The sequence below is a fragment of the Erpetoichthys calabaricus genome, chromosome 12 (assembly GCF_900747795.2).
Source record: "Erpetoichthys calabaricus chromosome 12, fErpCal1.3, whole genome shotgun sequence".
Lineage (NCBI taxonomy): Eukaryota > Metazoa > Chordata > Cladistia > Polypteriformes > Polypteridae > Erpetoichthys > Erpetoichthys calabaricus.
The window spans coordinates 133,881,160-133,907,797 of NC_041405.2; the positions used below are offsets into that span (position 1 = coordinate 133,881,160).

Here is a 26,638-nt window from a genome sequence, read left to right on the forward strand (position 1 = left end):
TACTAGGTGCCCGCTATATCACAGCTGAGCCACTCGAAGGGTGTCGGGGCATGCCTCCATTAGAGAAAACAATTTTATTTAAAGAGCTGGTATATAGAAGAGTATGTGGGGTGCGGGAGGAAGACGGTTTGGTCCTTAGTTATTATAGACAGAAAATCAGTTACTTGAGGATTTCACTACAACTCTCTATTTTAAATACCAATGAATAATAAAATGTAGTAAACAGTAAAAGTAAAAAAGTAAAATATAATAAAAAGTAAATAAAAAAAACTTACATTAACACCTCGTCAAAAACAATATTATGAATTACTTTATCCTCTAACTTACATTCAATAAACGTTGCTTTTTCGCCTTTCTGTTCGCATATTGTTCAGGATATTCGTCTCTTTTTCGTTTACTGGACGATTCTCTTTATTCTTGATTTTTATTATATGCACCTCTTTTTTCATTTCTTTTTTTTTCCACATTCATTATCAGCTCTTGGTGCTCTTTTTCTATCTCAAACTAAAATTCGACGTTCTTGGATAGATAATTTGCTTTTCTGCCTTGCCATTATAACCAACTGTGTTGATGGGCAACTTAATAGCACTGAGAGTGTCACAGGGTGGTACGGAGAGAGGATGTGCGCAGTAGAAGTAATGATTGGGCGAGTGGTGGGTAGGGGAATGAATGGTCAAGGCTGAACATTGCAGACATGATAGAAAACGTTTTGAAAATAACATAGGGATTATTCTCTTTGTTGTGAGACCTTTTAGCATCAGTATTAGAAAACTATAAAGCATCATCAAGATTTTCCAGGAAAGTACAAAATGCTTTCATGAGTGCCATCTTACTGCTTGGGGTGCCACAAAATCGTGCTGTTATTCATCCTGAAACTACTTCTCATGTCCTGCTCTGGTTTAGTTCACACTTTTAGTGTGATTCTGAGATGTTTGATAAATATTGGCACAGGACTGCATTTCCATGTGCACCTTGTGTGTCTTATCACCACCATGGAACTGTTTTCAAGATGAGCTGGCCACTACATTAAAGAAACACAGGACTATAAAATTGCACTTCTACTGATAGCTTGAAAATGAATATTTGGCACCTACTCTGTTCAAAAGAGGTTGTGTTCCCATCTTTCTCATCTGCTTCTTCGTTTGATGACATGGTGCCTGTGGAAGATGTTCTAGGCAGCTTTCTAATGTCTCCTGTCAAAAAGAAACACATCACCATTTTGTCACTACAAAGCTAATTCATTTCAAATGGTACTTCTACTGAAATAAATTTGTTATTTCTTATAATGCTATGACATCACAAGGGGGCTGCATTCAATAGCACGCTCTGTTTTAGGGGCTAGTGTAGTAACGCACAGTTAGGCAACAGTGTGATTTTTTTGACTACGTTGGTCAGGTTCAATCTTGACTCCATAGCCACGTGACTGACCTGCTTGACAGATCAAGGCACAAAACTTTCCTTTTGTTGCTGGTACCTGAACTTGTTGATGGGGAATCTAGTCCTCCCATGCTGTCCGTGTCACTGATTGTAGAAGGCCAGGATTTGTGAGATTGGTGACCGCGGCCTGCTACGCAAAAAGCACCAAAAAGAACAAAATCAGGTCATGTTGTTGCAGTGGAGAATGAGCAGTGTTGGCGTCCTCCCTAGACTTACCTCTCCTCTCAGCATGAGTCAAACCAGAGCCCTCACTGTGCTGTGTTGCCTGCTGACCGAGTGCTGCGTCCTCCGTGGCAGATGGTGACTCAGTATTGGTGCCACTCTTGTCTTCAGTGGTAAAACTATCATGGCGGAGCCTTCCTGGCAAGCTGATTAAATGAAAAGTAAATAGCAATTATCACAAAGGGGCTTCCCAAAAGCAAAGGCATACTGGTGTTTGGAGTCTCTGTGTTTATCGCAAAATACACGCTAACACTTGACCAAAGCAAAACATGTTCAAAAAAAAAAAGAACCACTTGCCAGTTTACAGCACCTGGAGCCTTCATTTACAAAACTTTGTGTGGGTTTGAGTGTAGAAATATTTATATGCCAAAAAAAAATAAAAAAATCAGGTTTATAAACCCTGGCCTATACACATTTCTACACAATTTATACTTTATAAATCCTAATCACCTTGTAAATATGCTTATGTGAACGCGCCTTGAACACCGCTCTGAAACTTCCATATATGGAGCATGCTAATCAACTTCATACATATGCAATCACGATGCTGCAAAATTTCATTGGTTGGTAGAGCAGCTTCCCACCTGATGCATTGAGACCACCCCACCTGCATTCAAGAGTATTAGGCCACACTCCACAACCGAGAGCGCAAAATCATGCGTGGTATTATAGTGCCTCTCCGCTGCATTCTGAAAGCCGTCCAAGTGGCACACGTAATCACGTGATTACTGTTACAATCAATAGCACAACCGATATAAAAGACGAAGGGATCAGCCAGCTAGCTTACCAACAAGTCATCGACCATGTACAGCACCATCACGTCTGCCTCAGAATAGATGAATCACCGGTGACCCAGGCCACTAAACCATGAAGTTTGCCAGGCTCATCTTTGCATTACAGATGACTTGTGTGTTAATGGAATGTTGCTGCTCATGGTTAACAAAAGCAGCTTCATTCTCGCTAGGTGGCCTTATTGCAATGTGAGTTCAGTCAAGTGCTCTGATTTTCAACAAATTATCTTTTATGTTGCACTGACACCACACGAAAACTGGAGGTAGCGCCTCATCAGTCAGTTAATAGCTTTGAGTACAGCGGGCAGGCTGGAATGAAGCTTGGCTGAGATATTCCTGTCGGCAAGTATCCTGAGAAGTGACATCAGGTAGCCAATGTAAATTGGCAAAGAATAAAAAAAAGAAAAGTTCTTCAGTGCAAATACGCAGCATCTGAGCCACTTTAAAAGGAACTAAATCAGAATCTGTACATCACATTCATCATTTCTGAGGTGTAATATGTTTGACACATTAATGCACGTTGTAATAGCAGCTTGGTGATATGAATTTTTCCTCTGGACGCTCCGGTTTCCTCCCACAGTCCAAAGACATGCAGGTTAGGTGGATTGGCGTTTCTAAATTGGCCCTAGTGTGTGCTTGGTGTTTGTGTGTGTCCTGCGGTGGGTTGACACCCTGCTCGGAATTGGTTCCTGCCTTGTGCACTGTGTTGGCTGGGATTGGCTCCAGCAGACCCCCGTGACCCTGTGTTTGGATTCAGCGGGTTGGAAAATAGATGGATGGATGAGATGAGTGGCACCCAGTGTCCCATTTTAAATGTGTAGGCTGAGAAGCTGCAGCATTTTTAACCCTGACTCTTAAGAGGTACTAAAGGGCTCAGTCCTAACTTTGCGGCCAAAGAAAGTACATCAGGGTTTTAAAGTGAAGTGACCCCAAGATGGGATTTAAAGCTCACTGGAGTCATTGGAACTGATAGGTGAAGGCTGACTGGTGGGAGGAAGTGGATGAGAAGTGGGCGTTTTAGTATGCTCTTGGAATGTGGGCAAGTAGGTGAGTCATTTTACTTGACACAAGGGCCAAATTCCCAAGTAGGAAGTCACAGAGGAGCAGCAGTGTTATTTTCAGTCATGTTTCTCTTTTACTTTGTGCTCCTTTCAGTGATTTCTTCCTTGTTTTATCATTTTACAAGGAACACGGCCATTATGGTTAGTGTCCTTGACACATCTCTGTCTCAGGAGAGACAACATGTGAACACTACCAAAATCCACCGTAAAGATATTCCAATTGTTTTACCAAATTGGACAGTTTATTCAGGTGATATACTTACTGGCTAGAGGAGGCTGCATAAGGCTCAAAGTCATAATGCACCTCGACTTCCTCTGTCAACTGCAGCTGCTTGACGTAGGCAGCATACTGCTTCCCGGGGTCATACGACTTGCTGTTCTCACACAGGGTCTGGTAGTTTACAGGCAGAGGGGCGGTCACTCCATGCATGTTCTGATAGTAGGAGATGGTAGCCTGCAGTAAAGAGGAAGTGATGTTATCCATAGGGTGACACATTTCATTGACTCTATCTGTCAGCCATTACTTCTCTTCACCTAAGTACAGTTCTACTTGATTTGGTTGTTCATCTGACCCATTCTCCACACGCTCTACATATCTGAGTACTAAATGATTAGCTTAGCACTATGGCTTTGGCCTGTTGCCTCTAAGTATGCATATCATAACTATCATTCTCCAATGTACATGCTGTGTTCAAAAATATTTAGATGTAAAAGTAGTGGTCCAATTTATATTAAAGTGAGCATTCCTAGCCATGCAGATAATTAGGTTTGCGTGTCCTTTAGAATGGCTGCCTTACAGCTCCATGAGATTGGGTTCTACTAGCCTTATTAGTCAAGTCACATCACTATGTGGTGTTTGTGTAGTCTTTGTGTGTTCACGTGGATTTCCTCCCAAAATCTAAAGACACACTAGCTGGGCTCATTGTTGACTATGCTGATAGTTGTATGAGTGAATGTGGTTGTGTCCGTCCAGCATTGGTTCCCAGCTGGGCTCTGGTGCTAGTAGAGTACACTGGGTTAAACAGACTTAGAAGATGGATGCTCACATACATGACTGCTGCAGTCACTACTGCCACTAGAGTGCTGCACATTAAGATTTTCAAAAAATTAAGTTAATTGGATAAGCATTTGTCAGTATTACCCAAGAGTGAGCATGATGGAGATCGATTTATTGGTCTTCATGGAGTCAGATTGACAGTCCCATTTACTGGCATTATGAATATGACAGTTAGATGATGCTTACAGAGGTGGTAGCAAAAAGCCCCTAAAGCCCATTATGAAGCATCTGGAAGGTCCATCATCTGATGGATAGCTGATTATGTAACAGAATTTGTGCATTTTGTACCTTCTGGCTCAAAATGTTTGCAGAGGGGCCTCTGGAAAAATGTTAGTTCAATATTTATTTACACCTTTGTTATCTTCACAAGTAGATCCTGGAGTTTAGTTGGAGTTCAATTTGGAATGCAAATGGGGGAAAAACACAGCTAGATGTCTGCTAAATCTGCTGCCTTGGATTGTTGGAGAATTCCTTGACCAATGGGGTAAAACTGAACTCTGTTTCTGGCCTACACTATCTACAATTGAAAACATCACTAGCTTTGTCATGGCTATGTTAGACTTGAGCAACCCAGCCTGCCGTTGGGTAGTATTGGGTCATTTTAAGTAACCCTGAAGACACATGAAAATGACCGTAGTGCAGACTGGCCAACATTCTCATATGGTATGTCACTAGGACTATGTGGGCAACGATGTCACACAATACTAGGTCATCCCCATTAGCTTGTTAGAGTGAGTTTGACTGTATGACTGCTGTATATGTCAAAGCGGACCCTGTGTCACTCTGTACACCTTTCATGGCAGGATAGCCTAATATCATTTCCCAATAGGACAATGATCAACAACACATAGATGACCTTTACTTTGAATGTCTAGATGCAAACACTCATCCCTGCCCACACATATCTCAGCACCTGTCCTATACAGAGGCATTCTGCAATTACAATGACCCTGCCTACTCCAAAGTCTCCGAACACTGTTACCTAGAATGAAAAGGATGTGCCATGGGATGCCATTTGGAACCTGTATATCTGCGTACCAAGATGCATGACTGCTTGTGTTGTTTCAACATTAATGTGTATTTCTATTTTTGACAAAAAATGTTGCTCTTCTTCTGGAATAATTTGTTATTCATCGTTTACCAGTTCAGAACATTTATGTTTATGGAAATTTGGACCCCTGCTTCTGGGTACATCTCTGTTAAACCTTAAAAAATGAAAACTATTTCTAAACAATATTTCAAAAATAGAAAATCAGGAATCCAAGCATCCAGATGTGGATGTTGGAAATCCTAAACAGTGAGTGATATACAGTGCCATTCATTGTGCACATGTTTCTGATGTTTAAAAGATGCATCAACTGTATTTATGCCACTGAAGCCCATACTGGTAAGAGAGCAGCTTTTCTGGAGGTCATATAGTGAATCACTAGTAATGTCCTTGTGTTTTCCCATCTGCTCCTTATCTTGTAGGCCACACCATCTAGTAGTTATAAGCCATATCCACGTTACAATGTTTTCATTTAAAAACTTCATTTTAAAATGAAAATGATTTCTGTCCACACTAGCATTTTCCCATTGTTACAATACAAAAGGTACTTTTGTCAACACTAAAATGACCAAAAGTGCGTATGATGTAGTCATCCACCTATATTGGGCATACACACAGCACAGCCATCTTAAACCTGCCATACACTGTGCCATTTTGGCACGATTTTTAAACACCCGATTTGTAGTTGCTGACTTACAGTATTTCCTGCGTCATCCTGACTTTCAGCTTCATCAGTCCTTGTTTCACGTGAAGAATTAGAAGGCTTATGGTGCCCGATTGCACTTTATGATTGGCTTGTCGTACGATCTGAAGAATTTCTGTCTTGTCATATATATTCAGTCAGATGTCTTGTAGTGTGTGCAGTCTCATGAGCTGATTTTCTGAATACGCCATCAAATACCTCAAAAATTAATTCTGCAGCAACCACAGTGAGTTGGCATTGTATACATATAATTTGAGCACCCACATTGTGGCATGTCAATAGAACCAAACGTGCTTGTGCAGTATGAGAACATGTACGACTGGTGACTGTCTTGCAGTGTGAGTAGTCGCTTGACCACAGTTTCTAAAAATCTTAAGAGTTTATGCCTGGCATTACACAAAACTCACAGTCCTTAAAAGACTGTTAACTTTGCTGGCTGTTGGATTTAACGCAAAACTGTAGCGCTTGGTAAATGATTTGCCTTTATGCAGCATTCAAACTGTACAAAATACAATTTAGATGCATACTAGTAAGCAACACAACAAGCACCATAGAAAGCAACTCTTCTATGCCTGCTATGTTGGAATATGTTTTCTTTCTGTGAAAGGTGACCAATCAAGGAATGAGACATTCTAACAAGATGGATCATACAGCCACATAATAAGCAGGAACCAACCTGGGCTCGACTGGAGTCTGTATTTTCAGAAATGTTTATTTTCGCCCATCCACGATGAAACTCTGCTCCACCATTTTCAAAAGTATTTGTTTTCATGGGTTGAAAATTTGAGTTTAGTATTTGCGAAAGTTGAAAACAGAGACAAATATCTGCATTTTTAAACAAAAATGTTGCACTAGTGTGTACATGGCCATTGAAAAAAACTTGATTGCAGGTCAGCTAGAGTTACAGTAGCTGTAAGTCCCGGGGTGTCCACTTCTGGTCCTGGAGGGCCGCAGTGGCTGCAGGTTTTCATTCTACCCCTTTTTCCAGTCAGTGACGTTTTTTTCACTGCTAATTAAGTTCTTTTCCCTTCATTTTAACAGCTCTGTTCTTAAGGCTTCAAGTCCTCTGAATTGTTTCTTTTCTTCATTAAACAGCAGCCAAACAGAAATGAGAGGTAAAGTGAGCCAACAGCTAAATAGGGGCTTCAAACCCCAAACAATTTCACCCCAACCAGTTTCTTAATGAGAAGCCGATTCTTGCTGTTAATTAAACCCGTTATTTAATTCCATGGCTTGTTGCTGCTCTCATTCTGTCACAGCAGACATTTCTAAAACTTGATTTTCTGTTTTTTCTAAGAACCTGTCAAAATGATTTGGGGACCTGAGTAGATCAGCCTTACTGAGACCTTCACCTTTCTTTATTTTCAGATATTGTGTGATGGAGGCTGGTTAGATGGTCGTGTGTCGGCTCATTTTGTGTCTCATTATTGTTTGGTTGCTAATTAATAAAAAGAAACAATTCAAAATTAAGGAAACAGAAGTTAATTAGCAGCAAGAACAGGTGACTAATTAAGATGATGGTTAGAATGAAAACCTTTAGCCACCACGGCCCTCCAGGACAGGAATTGGACACCCCTGCTGTAAGCGCTCATGTGGGAGTGAAACTGGAGTTAGGATTTGGAGGAAGTGGAAGGGTTTATTTTAGGACCCGTCACTCCTATGCCTCTTACTGATTGGAAATGCAACTCATGGCACAAATACTTAAAAAATTTTGACCAGTTCAGTGCTGAAGAGATATGTGGGCTAAGTGCTCCCTGAATCTGTTTGGTCTAACCGTAAATAAAATGAAGATAGAATAAGCCAACAATTGAGCTGATCAGCCTACTAGAAAATGTCCAACTCCTCACCGATCTCATGGTCTGGTCACTCTGCTTGATGATCTCTTGCAGCTGTCTCAGGACATTGACCTTCACATCTTCTAGCTCCTGTTTTTGGGTTTTGGCATCTGCTATGCAAGTGCGGTAAGTTGCTTCTGCCTCCTCAGCCTGTTGGAGAAGCAGCATATTAAAAAAAGAATTAATGCCTGACCGGAGAGGCAGTTTACACCATAGCTTAATATTTTATTTATTATCAATTAAGCCACCTCTCACCTTATTGCGAGCCTCTTCTTCCAGTCTCCTCTTCTTCTCAAGAGATTTACCAGAGTTGGTGTTACTGCCATGCTGGTCCTCTTCAGCCTTGACCGTAACATGCTTGGCCTTGTCGTACTCCTCACAGCGCATCATGAAGATCTGCTTTGCCTTGCGCAAATTTGTCTCGGCATCCATCTGTACACAGACACAAACAATTAGGTTACTCTCTTGACTGGAGAAACAGCTTTGATGAAAATGTTTGGGCTGAGGACTTGTGTGATAAAAAAAATTATATATTGGAAAAATTAGCCTGAAAAACTCCCAGGTCATGACTCTCCAAGAATGAGCCATGTTGGCTTACGGTATATCTATGTGAGCACAAGTGCAACTTCTGTTTGTTTGCTCTTTACGTACACCTTTGCTTTTCAAACCCCAGACTTGGAATCTGACAAACTTCTCACCATATATCATATCATTTTCAATCTTCTCCCCCCCAGGGGACTTAATGAGTGACATGATTGACTACGATGTGATCTATTAACAGAGAAACACATTGCACAGATGATGGTGGTGGTTTGATGGTTAGCACAGTTGCCATTCAATATGTAATTTGGGTTTGATTCCTGCCCATCACATTTAAGGTTTAACAGAAGTTGTGTTTCCTGGCCAAACTGAGGAGCAGATCTCTTAATAGGCTCTGTGCACACGCTAGTGCTGATTTACTTCCAGTGAAATCTCAGGCAGCTCAGTCACTTCCATTGTCCGTACTGCAGTTTTGATTTTTGTTTAGTGGCAAGAATGTCAGAGAAAAAGAAGTTAATGTTTTAGCGTACAGATAACTGAATAACTGAACATTTTTGTGTACCTTTATGTTGAGCTTCCATTAAGTACAAGAAGGAGCTTAGTTTTTAATTATTATTATTATTATTATTTTACATGCTTATATTAACTTGCTCTGTATGTCTAGTAGGAATCGTAGATCGCAAATTTGAAGCCGTTCCTTTTGTCCAATTGACTTCAAATTTTGCATGCATACGTTTTTCCAATGACAATACATATTTCAATTATAATATTTGATACGATTGTGGATATTGATGAAACACACCCCTACACTCGAAAATATAACGTTTGGTGGGTCCTTAAGAAGGAATCGATATGGTATGTTGGCAGGTTGTAAAAATGCCTTGTCCTCCTAAGAGGCCTCTGGGACGATCGACCGTCACTTGCCCCATGTACATGGGAACAAAAATTAATTTATATAATATTCATACAAACCGGACTGAATTAACGATGACGACCAATGCTACGAAAACGGATTATGTGAAAGGAAAGTGAAATGAAACTGTCACACAACGAAAGAGACGCCTAAAGAAAAAGAAGCAAAAGCTTCAAGAGAAGCTAGCTAGCGAAAGTGAAAACATGCAAAGGCGATACAATTTCCAACAAAGTATAGTTACGGCACTGCAGAACGCAGAATGTTACCACTCATCCTCTCATGGGCGTCTACAGTGCACAAGATGCAAAGAAGTACTGTAGACTAAGCTGTAGTGTACTTAGGCTCAAAGCTCTTCACAGAGGGCCAGGCATATGTACGTTTGAGTAGAGTACGATCCTTCGATAGATTACGGATACAAGAAATGGACTGCTCTAAACTCACAGGAAAGAAACCCTGCAACAACGAGGCTTTACAAGAAATGGATCGAATGAGACAACTCCAGCCATAATTACAGAATACGCAATAACAACATCAGTTGAAGACACAAACAAAACAAATTCACATAGTACTCTCGGATCACACTCTAAAACGTAACGTCCACTAGATTGGCTGAGCCTATCTTTTTATAAAAAAATAATAAAACAATGCATTTTTTCAAATACTTAAACTCAAATTTAGTTAATTTCAAATTTTATAGCTAATTTATATAGGAAAATACATTAGTAATACTAATTTCTTAAACTAAAAACTGTTAAATAAAAAATAAATAAAAATTTTTTTTTAAAAAACATGCTTATATTTAACATGTACTAAAAATGAGAAAATCGTTTTTTTTTCCAGGGACGTCACAAAGTTGATTTATTCATATACAAACTGTATTGTACGTGTTTCAATATTTTATTGTGACTAAAAATAAAAGCCTGGGGTGCTCATAATATATATGCAATTTATATATTATAGATATGAAATATATTATGAGCGCCCCATGCTTTTATTCTTAGTCACAATACTAAATATGTTAAATAAAAGCATGTTTTTTTAAAAAAAAAATTTTATTTATTTTTTTATATTTTTCCTTTCGATGTGGAAATCTAATCTAAATGGATCATCACTATCCGGAGAGACAGCTTTGCGGTAAGATCCCAAACCTGTGGATTTTCTGAGGGTCTGAGATAGGGCAGCGACTGTCGAAGAAGGGAGAGGTCCCTGCATTGTTTGAGTGGAACAATTTCTCTATTCCACTTTCAAGACTGGGGGTTTAGGAGAGGAGAAAACGACCGAAAGAGGATGACAAACTGGGCGAGGAGGAGGATGCTGAAATCCTCAAGGACCACAACTACGCTTCAGCTCTGGGTCCAGCAGTTGCCAACCTTGCGCTTGACGAAAACATGTCTTTCAGATAGGAGACCCCCAGGTGACGAAACAAACTGAGGACCTTACAATGAAGCAGCAGTTTGGCATTCAACATTTATGTGGCCCAGACAGAGACATTCAGTTTTACACAACCTAAGCTGTCTAGCAGACTCATGTCATTATGTATTGTAGCATCGGCTCCGAGTGCCACAATGGATAAATTCTTTGCTCTTTACATGGCTCTTTGAGGTAGCTCGCTATTCTTAATAGAATTTCTTGCCTTTTTGCTGCACTAGTTGGAAAAAGCACGTGTGACTGTGCAGAGCAGCTGTTTTTATCGGTGCTCCTGCTATTGATGGTGTAATGCCCGCTCGTTCTTTTGGTGCTCATTACTGGCTGATGTAACTTGTCCAGCGCCGTTGCAGTATTAAGCTTACATAAAAATGGACATAGCAGCACTAGAAAAATCCAGAGAATAGCTACTAGGCTGATTCCAGGGCTACAGGGGTTGAATTATAAGGAAAGATTAAAAGAGCTGAGTCTTTACAGTTTAAGCAAAAGAAGATTAAGAGGTGACATGATTGAAGTGTTTAAAATTAAGAAGGGAATTAGTACAGTGGATCGAGACTGCTATTTTAAAATGAGTTCATCAAGAGCATGGGGACACAGTTGGAAACTTGTTAAGGGTAAATTTCGCACAAACATTAGGACGTTTTTCTTTACACAATGAACAATAGACACTTGGAATAAGCTACCAAGTAGTGTGGTAGACAGGGGACTTTCAAAACTTGACCTGATGTTATTTTGGAAGAAGTAAGCAGAGAGGACTGGCGAGCTTTGTTGGGCTGAATGGCCTGTTCTTATCTAGATTGTTCTGATGTTCTAATTTACATACATATTCACCTGTCCCTGAATAAAGTTTAATGCCTAATTATTGAAATCCTTTTTTTTAAAAGAAGCCTAATGTAATCACATATTTGTCAATGGAAGTTCCCAGTACACCCAAGTTGGTAATACACCCAGATCTTACCTTCGTAATTGTGGATATAGCTTGAAACTTACAGTTTGAGGCCCTTCTCTTTTTAATCTCCTAACATTTGCCACAATGTTTAAATATTGTGACTTACATCATTTACCATAAGTCTGAGCACGTCTTGAAGTGATCGGGTGAAAAACGCCACACCGAATCCGTTTTGATGCCAGCACCAGAAGTTCAGCAGCTGGCTGACATGGAATCCGGAAGAAAACGTGCATACAGCCCATTGCAGATCATTAAGTGAAGACAGCTCATCATGACCCATGTGCTCTCTCACCAGTTTCCTCTGAGCCCGATGCCACTGCTCCTTGATCTCTTTCCGCTTCTTCTCATGTTCCAGTCTGCGCTGCATCAGTGGCTGCACAAAATCGGCAAATGAAATGCATGGGTCACATTGAAAACCAGTGCATACTGCAGAAAGCAGCAATATGGTTCTATTTCTTTATTTTTTGGTACATACCTGAATGAACGTCTGGCTCTGCAGAGTGGTGGCAGCCTGGATTAACCCGCAGCTCTGCTCCATGTCCTGCTCCAAGGCTTGCTCATAAATGGACAGGAAGGGCATGTAGGGCTGACAGGGGGAGAACATGTGGAGAATTTTATGTTTAGTCCAAAAGGCCATCAGAAACAGGGTGTGACATCTACAGTATATCCAGTAGCACAAGTGGCAACTGCCCCTTCATCACCATTTTCTTCTAAGATCATTTCCCTGTAGGGAAGTCACCTGTATTCACAAACTGTCTGCCACCTCTTTGGTGACAAAATTCTCATTTTAAATGCTTTTCAATTTTTAGTTTAAAGTTCAGCTGTGGTTTTACAGATGGCTTTTCCTTTGTGAAATGACTGAACTTTACATAATTTGCATTTCATTTCTAATACTGTAGAGTGGTTCCCATTTTACAACAAAGAAATGTAATCTCAGGTGGAAGGTGGCAGTGAGCCTATGAGCAGTTTCAATTTCTGTTGCTTTATATGGATTTGGAAAGCAGACATCTGCTGTGGTGACTTTGCTCCTCATGCACACAGTAAAGAGACAAATGGCACTGAAAGACAGGGGTGTCACAAGAACCCATACGTCAGTAGCAATTTAGTACTAAAATTCAGAAATTGTAGAGATATTCACCTTTTTACTGAATCAGTAGTACAGAGTAAAAGTTGGCACTGCACTCATATCTGACTGCACGTTGAGGAAATTATTTGGGAACTCCTGCCAACCCGTTTGGAAAATTGACGTATGAAAATGACTGACAGTAGTGACGCTGCAGCGCCACAAAAAAGTCACACTTCTCGAAAAGACAAACAGCAGAATTATGGATCACTGAAAGCATCTGTAGCAGGGAGAAGGTGGGCTGACAAAGACGGCTGCAGGGGTCTGTATTGCAAGAAATCACCCAAGTAGTGGTATTCAGTATGTTATAAAGATGATTAAAAAGTTGATTTAAATTCGATACCTACTGAAGCAGCATATTGGAGTCAAAGCCTAAAAGCACAACTGTCTCATCATATTATGGACCTGACTGAATCTCTGCCACCAAACAGTAAAAGTTACTAATGACTTCTACTCACTCAAAACCCCACCGTCGAATGTTCTCTTTCTACCACATACACTATATACACTTTAAAAATTATTTGGTAATCAGTCTGAGGTGCTTCATTCTGTTTCATCCAGGTGCTGATCTATTGCATAATCTGCATTTTTTTAAATTTTCTCCATGAAAAGCGCATAATGCTAAATGTTCATTTTTTCAGTGCCAATGTTCAATGCCAAGTGTTCTTTGTTCACCTGAGTAACAATATGCAGGATGTAGGAGGAGAAAGGGCATCCTGGCTGGGAAAGAAGATGGTTTCATACCCAGACGGGAGGCCAGAGTGGAACATCAGATGGGTTGGCCAGCGGGATGGAAAAATAACTTTGTGCCCAACCAGTATATAATAAGTGGATAGACAAGCAGGAGAAAAGAGTTGGGACCTGTTCCATCCCCCATTCAGCAGGTGGCAGTGGTCTTTGTATGGCAACCCAGTCGGGACATGTGCAGGGGAGCATGGGAGATGGAGTCCAGAAGTAAAGCCCTGTCATGTGGTCAGGGGAGGACCTCCCTACTTTCTTTATGACCCGGAAGTGCTTCCAGGGAGACATGGCATAGCATCAAGGAGTCAGAGTTGGGAGGCTGCAGGCAACTCCCAATGGAGGATGGAAGGAGGAAGAAAAATATATGTTTGTGTATTGCGCATGTGGTATTGGAAAGGTGATTGCAGAGAAGTTCTTTGTTTAAATAAATATCATTTATTTTATCATAGTAACATGCTGGGTATTACTGTGTCCTGGGGTTGGGGCTCAGTGGTTGTCCCCTTGTGGTCACCAGGTGGACAATTTGTTTGCCACTTTCAATGAGAAGTGAAGCAAAATGACAGCTTTTATTGGCTAATCAGTTAGTGACTCACAGAAATGGTGATACCTGACCCACTACAAAAAAGGCAGCACTATAACCAAAACAAAAATGGCGCCATGGTTTAATTAAAACATGAAAGCTAAAAAAATGACTTTTTCAATTCTCAATCTTAGATAAGGGAAAGTTCTTCGTTCTGGTTCTCAATGTTACCAAACACCCAAAACAATTTTTGAAATTAGTAAAAAAAAAAAAAAAATTACTTCCACATAAAGACGTTTTTCAATCTTTTAAAATCACAACACAACCCACCTTTAGAATTTAACAACTCACTAGCCTGTGTTGAATAAAGTGGTCTCAGGGTGTTCTGCTACTTTGGGTTCTCTAGCTGGTGAAGGTGACAAAGTTAAATTCTTTCGGCTGAATTCCACTTCACACTTTTTTCAAACTTGCAGTTTTAAGGTGATGCAGAGCAACATTTTTGCAAGTGTGAAAGTTTAACTGACACGATTGTTGTCATTGTATCCCTGGGCCAATAGTTGCCATCTCAAAGGCATGTGGTTAAGATGACATTGTGACGCAATGACTTGTCACACCCCAATTTCAGGGAAACCAAAAGAAAGCCACACTGAAGAAAACACATGCAGAAAATACGGGTGTGTCCTGTCAACATTTTACAGCCATGAAGAAATTTGAACTTCCAGCAAAGCAGTTAAGAAAACCGACATGAGGGGAGACAGCACTAATTTTCCATCCATCCATCCATTTTCCAACTCGCTGAATCCAAACACAGGGTCACGGGGGTCTGCTGGAGCCAATCCCAGCTAACACAGGGCAGGAACCAATCCCGGACAGGGTGCCAGCCCACCACAGGACACACACAAACACACCAAGCACCCACTAGGGCCAATTTAGAATCGCCAATCCACCTAACCTGCATGTCTTTGGACTGTGGGAGGAAACCCACGCAGACACGGGGAGAACATGCAAACTCCACGCTGGGAGGACCCAGGAAGTGAACCTAGGTCTCCTAACTGCGAGGCAGCAGCGCTACCACTGCGCCAACGTGCCGCCCAGCACTAATTTTGTTCCTCTAAATTTTTTTTTTTACATGGATGATGCATCTGAAAACAGCAATCAGTCGGCTGTGACGACTTGTGCTACCTGTCATGTGACTCTTGCCGGCACATGAATCAGTGGGCCTAAGGGTGTTTGACTACATTTACCAATGCAGGGGGCTCTGAGTCATTGTTTGAAGTTAACTGTCCAAAAAAAAGACACTGATAAGTCAGATTTTACACAAATGACAGGGTATTTTTTTTCCTCTTATGCTTCAAGTGTTTCTGTTTACTCTTTAATTATCCTATAACGTTTTTTCTCATTATTGAGCTCATAAGAATTTTCTTGTGAACACTTTGATATCACTTCAGTATTTTTTTGTCCAGTGCTTCCTGACTCACCGGTACTAGAAAATTCCCACATATGATATACTGCTTGACTTGTCTTGATTTCTAGTTATGCAAGACATCAAGCTTTTTGATTCTCCCGCCCACCCCTATATTTGGCCGTCTAAACCCAAAATCCCCATTTTTAGTCCATTTGTGAACAATATTTTGTGCACCCTTATGATAAAGACAAGATCAAAAGGTGCCTTCAGCAAAAACCACCAGAAGGACTTGAAGTTGTACATGTCACATAATAATAATTATAATTCTTTGCATTTATATAGCGCTTTTCTCACTACTCAAAGCGCTCACATCTCCTGACCCTCTAAATGGCACCCAAGGGGTCAAAGTTACTCCTTTGTACAAAACCTCAAAAAATGAGGACTGATAATATAGGCCCATGGAGTGTCATTTTATGCAATTTCAAGGCTGCTTGATTCTTTAGTGGTGGTCCTAGCCCTCTCAGAGACACTCCCAGAAGGTTAAAAATGACAAATTTCAAACATAAGCATGTGGGGTTTCATTTTAGACTCATGAATGTGAAGTTATTTTTGATTTTTGATCCTTTTCTAGGGGTTTGGCCTTTTACAGACCTCTATCAGAGACTGAAAACTGATCAATTTCTATTACAATCGATGTCTGTAGTAGGTGGGTTATTGTACCGTGTTAGCCATTATGGATGCAATGAGAATATTTAGACTTTTAACATTTCAATTGAATCACACATTTTAGTATTTCAAGTGACAGAGCTATTCTTCTTTATTATGTACTTTTACCTCATGACGTTAATCATCACAATTCATACGAACACCCCAAATAAAGGCGGCTTACGCTAATTCTGACTTTTTAAGATGTTACAGGGCTTTTGGTCTTTTCATTCTCACCTTACGTGCTAATCATAGCAAGTACAAATTGAAATTAGACTAAACAACAGAATAAAAAACTAAAGATAACTAAAATAACAAAATTACATAAATAACATTCAAAAATGGACAACTTAGAAAAAAAGAAAAGACACAAAGTCCAAAAAGACAATAAAACAAAAACAAGGGACACGATCCTTTTGCAACCAGGGCCCTAAAGTTTTCTCTCTGCGTTACTGAATATAAACTCAAACCAGCGTCTACTTATGTAGTTTACTATGCCAAGTCCCCAGACTCCACACCTGAAGTTCAAACATCAGTATTTTAGGCAACCACAAGTGACCTGACCAGCCTAAAGTAATGGGCTGAAGCTAGAAGAAAGTCGCACTGGTAAAACAGAGTGGAAGAGCTCATATCAGATGAGTTTAAGTCTGTCAGTATATCGCTGTTAGTGAACCTGTGCCTCAAATCTTACTGGAGCAGCCCCATAAACCATGGAAGAGCAGCATCAATCAGTTTATTGATGGTACCAAACAAGAGGGGATGACATCGGCCAGGATTTAACAGCCATTTGAGAGACTTTCATGTTTGGACTTTGAATGAAATCCGCCTTTAGCAGTGCCTTTAAAGAGTAACATTACAGTCAGCTTGTGTTGATTGCTTAATTTTATTTTACTGAATTTATGTCTCCTATGCTATTCTATTTGTAGATTTTTATTATGAAATAATAATATTAATAATATTCTTTATCTACATATTTTCTGGGAAAGTCCCATTGCTACTGCCTATATCAGGCCCAGGCCGAAACATTGGTCAGTTTTCTGTGGTGTGTATACGTACGTGTACATGCTTTATGGGAATGTGTTTGTGTTATGGAATTTCCTCACTATGTGACAAGTACTTAAAACAACTGCTTTCTGGAGTTCTCTGTATTTGTGTTGGTTTATATGTAATGTCTATAGGCTATTGTGTAATGTATGTGGGATGACACCAGTGGCGGGTATAACAATGGGCATAATGGTCACCTTGTCCATTCACCATGAGTGGAGTACATCCTCTGTCAGTTCTGTGTACTTCTGCATTTTATTTATGTGTGGGTTTTGCAAGTTGTATGTGTTTGGTATGATAATGTCAAAAATACATGTAGTTTTATGTATTTATGAGGGGGCGGAACGGTGGTGCAGTGGGTAGCGCTGCTGCCTTTCAGTTAGGAGACCTGGGTTCGCTTCCCGGGTCCTCCCTACGTGGAGTTTGCGTGTTCTCCCCGCATCTGCGTGGGTTTCCTCCGGGTACTCCAGTTTCCTCCCACAATCCAAAGACATGTAGGTTAGGTGCATTGGCAATTCTAAATTGTCCCTAGTGGGTGTGTGCCCTGCGGTGGACTGGCGCCCTGCCCAGGGTTTGTTCCCTGCCTTGCGCCCTGTGTTGGCTGGGATTGGCTCCAGCAGACCCCCATGACCCAGTAGTTAGGATATAATGGATGGATGTATTTATGAATTTATTGTTTGTGATCAAATTTGTATTGAAATACAAAATAAACACTTTAAAGGGGAACACAAGCCATTCTGACAGAAATTAAAATAAAGTAAAACTTCATACTTGGTGAACACCCCAACCCCCCCCCAGCTAGCAACAACCAACAACAACAACAATTTATTTCTTGTATAGCCCAAAATCACACAAGGAATGCCTCAATGGGCTTTAATAGGCCTGTTTTTTGACAACACTCCTCCAAGTCTTGACTCCCTAAGAAGACAAGGACCCCCCCCACCAAAAAAAACTTTTGGAAGGAAAAGAAATGAAAGAAATCTTGGGAAACATAATTGAGAGAGACAGCCCCTAGGAGCCTATGAGGAACAGCACAGCACTGACCCCATTATGGAGAAGAAGAGTTAAATATTAGGGTTGTGGCCGGGACCTGGTGCATCGATGCTCAACCAGCTGTAGTGTATCCATCTGTCTATCTATATGAGAGCCAGATGCCCCATTGATCCTCACTGCTGACAACTCCAAAAAGATCAAATTAAGAAAGGAAGACTTTCAGACAGAAAACAAAAACGAATCAGGTGATTTCCAGCAAAAATAAAAGGCAATTTTGGAAGCGATCATCTCTAATGCAAATAGAAAAGCGCTATATAAATGTAAAGAATTATTATTATTATTAAATACCTCCTGCTGGATAATAGAGAAGTGAAGTAAGGAAAAATCTAGAAGTAGGAAAAGTACAGCAGCAAGGGAATGCTAATAGAGAATATTAAAGTAAGAAAATTAGGCACCCCGCACCAAAAACTAAACACAGACAGACAGTCTCAAAACATATGCATAAATGTACCTGGGGCATTCAGGAAGCAAAAGTGACAATTTGGGTCAGATGACAATCCCCAAGCATATTGTTTATTAACATATAATCGGTGGACAACTTTAAGTTGAGTTTGTTGATGATTGGGATTCCTTCATATTGTTTATTAACATATAATCGGTGGACAACTTTAAGTTGAGTTTGTTGATGATTGGGATTCCTTCAAACCAATAACTAATTGAAGGAATATACACTCACTGGCCACTTTATTAGGTACACCATGCTAGTACCAGGTTGGACCCACTTTTGTCTTCAGAACTGCCTTCTTTCTGGCATAGATTCAACAAGATGAAGTGGCATCTGTTTATTAATAATTCCTCAACTGCCCAGTGTCAAGCTATTGAATATCAATGGACAGTCCAATTTTAATAAGATACTATACACTCACCAGTCACCTTATTAGGTACACCTTGCTAGTACTGGGTTGCACCCCCTTTTGCCTTCAGCACTGCCTTAATTCTTCATGGCATAGATACAAGATGTACTTCAAACATTCCTTGGTAAGTTTGGTCCATATTGACATGATAGCATCACAGAGTTGCTGCAGATTTGTCAGCTACACATCCATGATGCGAATCTCCCATTCCACCACATCCCAAAGGTGATTTATTGGATTGACATCTGGCAATTGTGGAGGCCATTTAAATACAGTGAAACCAGTTTGAGATGATTTGAGCATTGTGACATGGCACGTTATCCTGCTGGAAGTAACCATCAGAAGATGGATACTCTGTGGTCAAAAAGGGATGAACATGGTCAGCAACAATACTTAGGTAGGCTGTGACATTTAAACGATGCTCAGTTAGTACTAAGGGACCCAAAGTGTGCCAAGAAAATATCTCTCACATCATTACACCAACACCACCAGCCTGAACCATTGATACAAAGCAGGATGGATCCATGCTTTCATGTTGTTGATGCCAAATTCTGACCGTACCACCCAAATGTCGCAGCAGAAATTGAGACTTCTCAGACCAGGCAAAATTTTTCCAATCTTCTGTTGTCCAATTTTGGTGAGACCATGTGAACTGTAGCCTCAGTTGCCTGTTCTTAGCTGACAGGAGTTGCACCCAATGTGGTCTCCTGATGCTGAGACCCATCTGCTTCAAGATTGAATGTGTTTTGCATTCAGAGATACTCTTCTGCTCACCTTGGTTGTAACGAGTGGTTATTTGAGTTACTGTTGTATTTCTATCAGCTCAAACCAGTCCGGCCATTCTCCTCTGACTTCTGGAATCAACAAGGCATTTTCGCCCAGAACACTGACACTCACTGGATATTTTCCCTTTTCCGGACCATTCTCTGTATACCGTAGAGATGGTTATGTGTGAAAATCCAAGTAGATCAGCAGTCTCTGAAATACTCAGATCAGTCTATCTGGCACCAACAACCATGCTATGTTCAAAGTCACTTAAATCACCTTTCTTCCCCATTCTGATGCTTGGTTTGAACTTCAGCAGGTTGTCTACCATTGTTATGTGTGGTCTGTTATGGAAGATGGTCTTTTCCGTCAGTATACTTCTGTCCTAGTATAATTTATATGTGTCATTTCTGTACTACTAATCTGGGGTGTATGTGTTGACTAGCTTATGTTGTAGCACAAGTTCTTGTTGTCTACTGTTCGCTGTCTGATTGTGTATGAGGCTGTTGTCTGTGTCTGTAGTTTACAAGCAGAGGTGATGTGTTGGATTGTTTTTTGTTCCTTGTTACAGTATCTCAGAAAGCAGAATCTCAGAAGGCACAACATATTGAACATTACGGTGGAAAAGCTACAACAGCGGAAGACCATGTCGGGTTCCATTCCTGTTAGCCAAAACAAAAAGCTGAGGCTCCAGTGGACAAAGGCTCACCAAAATTGTACAGCTGAAGACTGTAAAAACGTAGCCTGGTCTGACGAATCTCAACTTCTGCTGAGGCACACAGATGGTAGTCTCAGAATTGGCACCAACAGCACCAATCCATGTACCCAACCTGCCTTGTGCCAACAGTCCAGGTTGGTAATGATGGTGTAATGGTGTGTGGAATGTTTTTTTAACATACTTTGGGCCTGTTAATACCAATCAATCATCACTTGAATGCCATGGATTATTTTAGTATTGTTGCTAATCATGTGTATTATGGCCAAAATTTACCCATCTTCTAATGGCTATGTCCAGCATAATAATGAATGGTGTCACAAAGAGAAAGTCATCTCAAACTGGTTGGATGAACAAGACAATGAGTTCAGTGTTCTACAATGGCCTTCCAGTCATCAGATCTGAATCCAATACAACACCTTTGGGAGGTGGCAGAACAGGAGATTCACAGAAAGAATGTGCAGCTGACAAATCTGCAGAAACTGGATGATGCAATCATGTCAACATTGACTAGAATTTCAAAAGAATGTTTCCAACATCTTGTAGAGTCCATGCCATGAAGAACTGAGGCTGTTTTGAAAACAAAATGGAGCCCCATTACCCAGTATTAGTGTATTGTTACTAAAAATTTGCTTAGTAAGTATATACATTATAGTGTAGATAATAAACCAAAAAGGGAACAAATCCATGGCTCAGACAACATTGAAATCCGCCATATAAAAAGGTACTGTCACCTCCCCCTATAACCAGAAGCATAGGGTCCAACTCTTCACTAACACAGATGTTCCCGTAAAAGCTCTGGCCTGACCTGTGCCCTGTTTGCATTTAAAGATGGCATTGCGTCAGATGACTCAAGCTGAACAAGATGAAATGAGCGAGAGAGTGATGACTGTCGTTACGAGGGAAAAAAGCAAGTTGTTTCTGCTCACTAGGGAACATGAACAAGAACAGCGTTCTTTGACTTATTGGGAGACAGGGTGACCTGGTGAGGATGACATCAGGGTGAGGTGGCAGTCTGAGTTAATTAAAGATTGTACTGCATGTAAACAAATAACATTCATAAAAAAATACAGTCTTACCTCATTTGTTAACATTGGTCTGCAACCATGGTAGAGCTTCTGCAGTCCTTTGGCCAATTCCACCTCTGAAAAAATTCCAGACATGTTATAACACTGCAGCTAAAAGAGAAACCGCACACGTGGGGAGGGGGGGGAGCTCCTACCAAAAAGACATAGCGATTTCAACAGCGCGCAGCCTCTTCCTGTTTGCTGTCAAAACCTGAAGCTATCATCTGGCTTCCTCTTTCCAGACAGCAGATGGCATGTGGGCTGGCTGGCTGCCTGATCATAGCCTTGATATTAATGCTTAGCATCTAAACCAGGGTTCTAGTGATGTATTTTGGGTCACCCAGAAGTTGCTTTATGTCATTAGAGGGTGTTGCTTTATGCGTGAAGGTAGATGGCTCTTCCCAAGATACCTTGACAGTCAGATTTGCTGTTGGACTGATGGAGAGCTCTACTGACAACAGTCTAAAAAGCTCAATTGTCTGGATCCACACCCAGAATTATTTCTAACCTCATGCTGGTCTTTGGGGGTGTATGCACGAGGGACAAAGTACCCACCTAAAGCTGTGCGCTTTTCCACGTAGTATAGGATGTCCTTCATGTATTTGGAGATGACCTTGGCATACTGCAGAGCTGAGTCCACTCCTCCTTCACCACGCTGCAAAAGAATGTCCACTTCCTCGGAACTGGAGAAACCTGAAGCGCAGAGAGTCACCTTTATATCAGCCACATGTCCTTTTCAGCAAGAATTACATACAGAATGTCTACAACTGCCATAAATAAATGAGAATAACATAACATGACCATCTCAAAATGACTCAAACCAATTCAAAGTTGTGAGGATTGGAGGTAAGGGAGGATAAAGCCCCAAATAGGACACAGGCCCATCACAGGGCTCTCTAACACTCACATCCACTGGGCCAGTGTGGAACCAACAATTAAACTAACACGTACCTCATTAGGCATGTGTGGTGGTGGGATCCCAGGCAAACTCAATTAAATCATCCAAACTCCCCCAGAAGATGATAGTGTTTGAGAACAACGAGGCAGCAACCTTGACCACAGCACCATCATGCTGCCCAGAAATATGAGCACCTTGGGGCAGCTCGTGTGTCGCATTATAAATAGGTGCTTCAGCATTATTCAGCGTAAACAGCAGAAGATTCCTAAGTCTCACTGGAAACCATTCAAGGCATTTAAACTTAAATACATGAACATTGATGAGTGAAAACAGACAAGACAAAAATCCAGCATCACTCAAATAGGAGACACCAAAATGTGTGGTCTTGGGAACTGAAAGAAGCCAAAGAAGGCAACCTTCACTTGAACATTCATAAAAGCCTATGTTAACCTTATAAATAAGTCCAGTTATGTCTTCTGGTAACAGGCTGAGTCTCTGCATCCATAAACTGAAATACCTTCCTCTGCGACTTGGCCAGAACCAAGTGGGTGAGCTTCTAGTCCGCCTTGAAAGATGAAAGGTCTTAAGGTGTGGCCCAGCCCAGAGAAAGTATGGTGTCTTGTGTGAGTGGAGAGCCACTAAGGGGCAGTACGTTTACATTTATTTGCTTAACAGACACTTTTATCCAAAGCACCTTACATAACTGAGTAAACATCAGCCTGGGGGTCTGTTTGGGAATAAGTGTTATAGTACAAAATTGACAATGACAAGTGAAAATCTCAGAGCACAACATAAGTAAGTTACAATTCTTAAGTTACAAAAAATGTAACGGCTAATATCAAACAGAAGTTCACCAAACAAAAGGGTCTTCAAACACATTGAGGGAGTCAGAATATTAAATGGAGGTGGGCAGCTAGCTCACTCCACCAGCTAGGGGCTACAAACGAAAAGAGTCTGGATTGAGATTTGATGCCATTAAGACGTGGCATTATCAGATGCTGTTCATCAGCAGACCAGAGTGGTCGAGAAGGAGCATAAAACCTCGTAAATGTCTTCATATATAAAAGTGCTGACCCACTGAATACTCTGAAGGCAAGCATCAAGGTTTAATACATGCTGCTACAGGGAGCCAATATAATGATCTGAAAAGAGGAATGACATATGCCCACCTAGGCTGGTGGAACACGAGATGTGCTGCTGCATTTTGAATCATCTTACAGTGGCTTGGTGAGACATGTCAGGACACCTGAAGCTGAGAGGCTGCACTAGTCCAGACGAAACAAGACCAAAGCCTATTCCAGGAGTTGTGCCGCATACACTGTCGCATACTGTACACACTGTGTGATCTTGCGGATGTTGTATAGAATTAATCTGTAAGACTAAGAGAACACTGCAACTGGTCCTCACTAACCACCACAAATATGCTACAGACTTGGTAGGTGTTAGCAATAATGACCTGAGCTAAACAGAGATGGGGTGCTGTTCAGACAGGTGAGCTGGGATAAGAAGAAGGTCCATCTTTGCCAGGTTGAGGTGGAAATGGTGCTCCTTCATCCAAGTTGTAATATCAGTGAGACATGCAGAGAGACTAGCTGATACTAGGTGGACCACTTGAGGGAATGACAAGTATATCTGCTTATATTGACATAGCACTGATAAGAGATACCCTGGGACAGGATGAAAGGGCCTAGAGAGAAGGTGTGTGTAGAAAGAAGAGCAGAGGGCCCAGCACAGATCCTTATATATCCTGCCACTGTCTAGCCCTTATATATGTGGCGAGCCGGACAGTGGCAGGATTTGCTCTGTAGGAATGTGCATGGTATAAGGTGCTGCATCACAAAGGGCCACAAAGAGGCAGTGCTAGCTGTAATTCTGTTGTTGACCCAATGAAGTCACCCATTAAATGGTAAATGACCACTTTCCACTTGGAAGGAGCAGCTCTGGGGAAAGAGGAAATCAGCTCAGTATGTAGCTTGTATAAAGTCCAGTGTGGCATTTCTCAAGACGGGGCAGACTGGCATTTATTGTTCCGTTAGTGTGTCCTTCTATCTCATTTATGTCTTAAAAGACTTTATGTTGCATATTTTACTTGTTCACTCTCCTCAGTGCACTGAAACAAGGTGGAATCATTGCCACGTGTCAAATGGAAAAAAAAACAAAGCATTTTATTCTTCGACTGGAACTATAAAAAATAAGCCATCTCTCAAGTGTAGCAAGTGAAGACAAGAAAATGTGACCTCAGTACCCTCACTCATGGCTATCTGGGTTGGTACAAGTCAAACGCCAGGGTCCCAATTTCATTCTTGCAACAAGCCCCAAAAAATTGGCAGCTGTCAGACAGTACTATCTCTAACCTGGCAGGCTGAGGAGGTGGACTGTGACCCACAAAGTTTTCTCCCCACTTCTGTCAAATAGAGTGACTGTGGTCATTAAAAGATCCCTGGGCATCCTTTGTAAACAGTAGGATGTATCCCAATGTCCTGGCTAAATTGTCCAACACGGCCTGGTCATTCTGGCCCCCTAATCATCCCCTGTCTCTGATTGGCTATCTCTCTCACCCCTTCACCACCTAACAGCTAATGTGTAGTGAGTGTACTGGCGCAAAATGGCTGCTGTCACATCATCCACGTGGGTGCTACACATTAGTGGTTGTTGAAGCGACTCCCTACTCACTGTGAAAACCACTTTTACTAGCTTAAAAAGTGCTACATAAATGTAATGAATTATTATGGAATTACAAGCAATCAGTTAAGCAGCCAGTGCTCCATTGTAGAATAAATACGCCAACTGTAATAACACTGTGACTTATCCATCATGCAGCAAGACACAAAATAAATAAATAGTAATGTAGTGGAATGAAGCACAACTGAGTGCCCCAAAATTATAACACTGATGGAAGAATGGACCGCTGCGGCAGACTCCCAAATTCAAAGCCCAGACCAACTACTACCTGGAGTAGCATCTTCATGTTCTCCCCATGTCAGAGTGGATTTACCTTTTCTCTGTTATCTTGAAGATGTACACCTAAATTAGGCATTATGATGATGAGCTCTTCTGCTTCATTGATCTGGCTTTCTGGGTTTGAATCAGTTTGGATTTTACATGTTCTCCTTGTGCATCTGTAGGCCTCCCCCCAGGAACTCCGTTTTTTGCCTCCAGTATCTTTCAAAGATATGCAGATTAGGAGAACTGGTGGTTCAAAAACATCACTGTGTGAGCATGAGTGTGTGTGTGAGTGAGTGGCGGCAGCAATGGACTGGCACCCTGGGTAGGGCTGGTTGATGCCTTTGTGTCCTGCATCTCATCAATGCTATACAGCAATATCACGTCAAGTTTTAAAGGTCCCTAAAGTACTACTTAGACATTTATTCCATGTTTGTTGTCCTCTGTGTGAAGAAATCTTCTAACAATGGTGTGAAATTTGCACCGAACACATTTCCACCTGTGTCCCCTTGTTTCTGTTGAAGAACTTATTTTAAAATAGAAGCTGGAATCCACTGGACTAATTCCCTTCATAATTTTCAACATTTCAATCATGACACCTTTTAATCTCTGTTTGCTTAAACTGAAAGGGTTCTTTGCTCCTTCCAGTTTTTCCTCACAGCTCACACCTCTCAGTCCTAACCAGCCTACTCCAGGGTTTCTTGAACTTTTTTTTTGTTGCCGCTCAGTCTTGCTCTTCTTAGTATCTCTGAGACTTATTTCTTGACAATAGTCAGAATGGGGGGGGGGGGGGGGGGGGGGGGGGGGGGGGGGGGGGGGGGGGG

General features: G+C 41.1%; 1 protein-coding gene across 6 annotated transcripts in view; it reads right to left on the bottom strand.

Moving 5' to 3' along the window:
• The window catches only part of arhgap45b (Rho GTPase activating protein 45b), a 115,787-nt gene that overhangs the window by 18,327 nt on the left and 70,822 nt on the right, over positions 1 to 26,638 (bottom strand). For 5 of the 6 annotated variants that reach the window (XM_028816279.2, XM_028816278.2, XM_028816277.2 and 2 more), the window contains exons 7-16: positions 22,529 to 22,666; positions 21,986 to 22,050; positions 12,457 to 12,567; positions 12,274 to 12,354; positions 8,410 to 8,586; positions 8,167 to 8,304; positions 3,775 to 3,965; positions 1,654 to 1,805; positions 1,475 to 1,567; positions 1,095 to 1,193 (exon numbers count right to left, since the gene is read on the bottom strand). In XM_028816279.2, coding sequence (XP_028672112.2) covers positions 1,095 to 1,193; positions 1,475 to 1,567; positions 1,654 to 1,805; positions 3,775 to 3,965; positions 8,167 to 8,304; positions 8,410 to 8,586; positions 12,274 to 12,354; positions 12,457 to 12,567; positions 21,986 to 22,050; positions 22,529 to 22,666 — 1,245 coding nt within the window. The remainder of the gene's footprint in view (positions 1 to 1,094; positions 1,194 to 1,474; positions 1,568 to 1,653; positions 1,806 to 3,774; positions 3,966 to 8,166; positions 8,305 to 8,409; positions 8,587 to 12,273; positions 12,355 to 12,456; positions 12,568 to 21,985; positions 22,051 to 22,528; positions 22,667 to 26,638) is intronic. The other variant, XM_028816275.2, reaches the window with a different exon arrangement.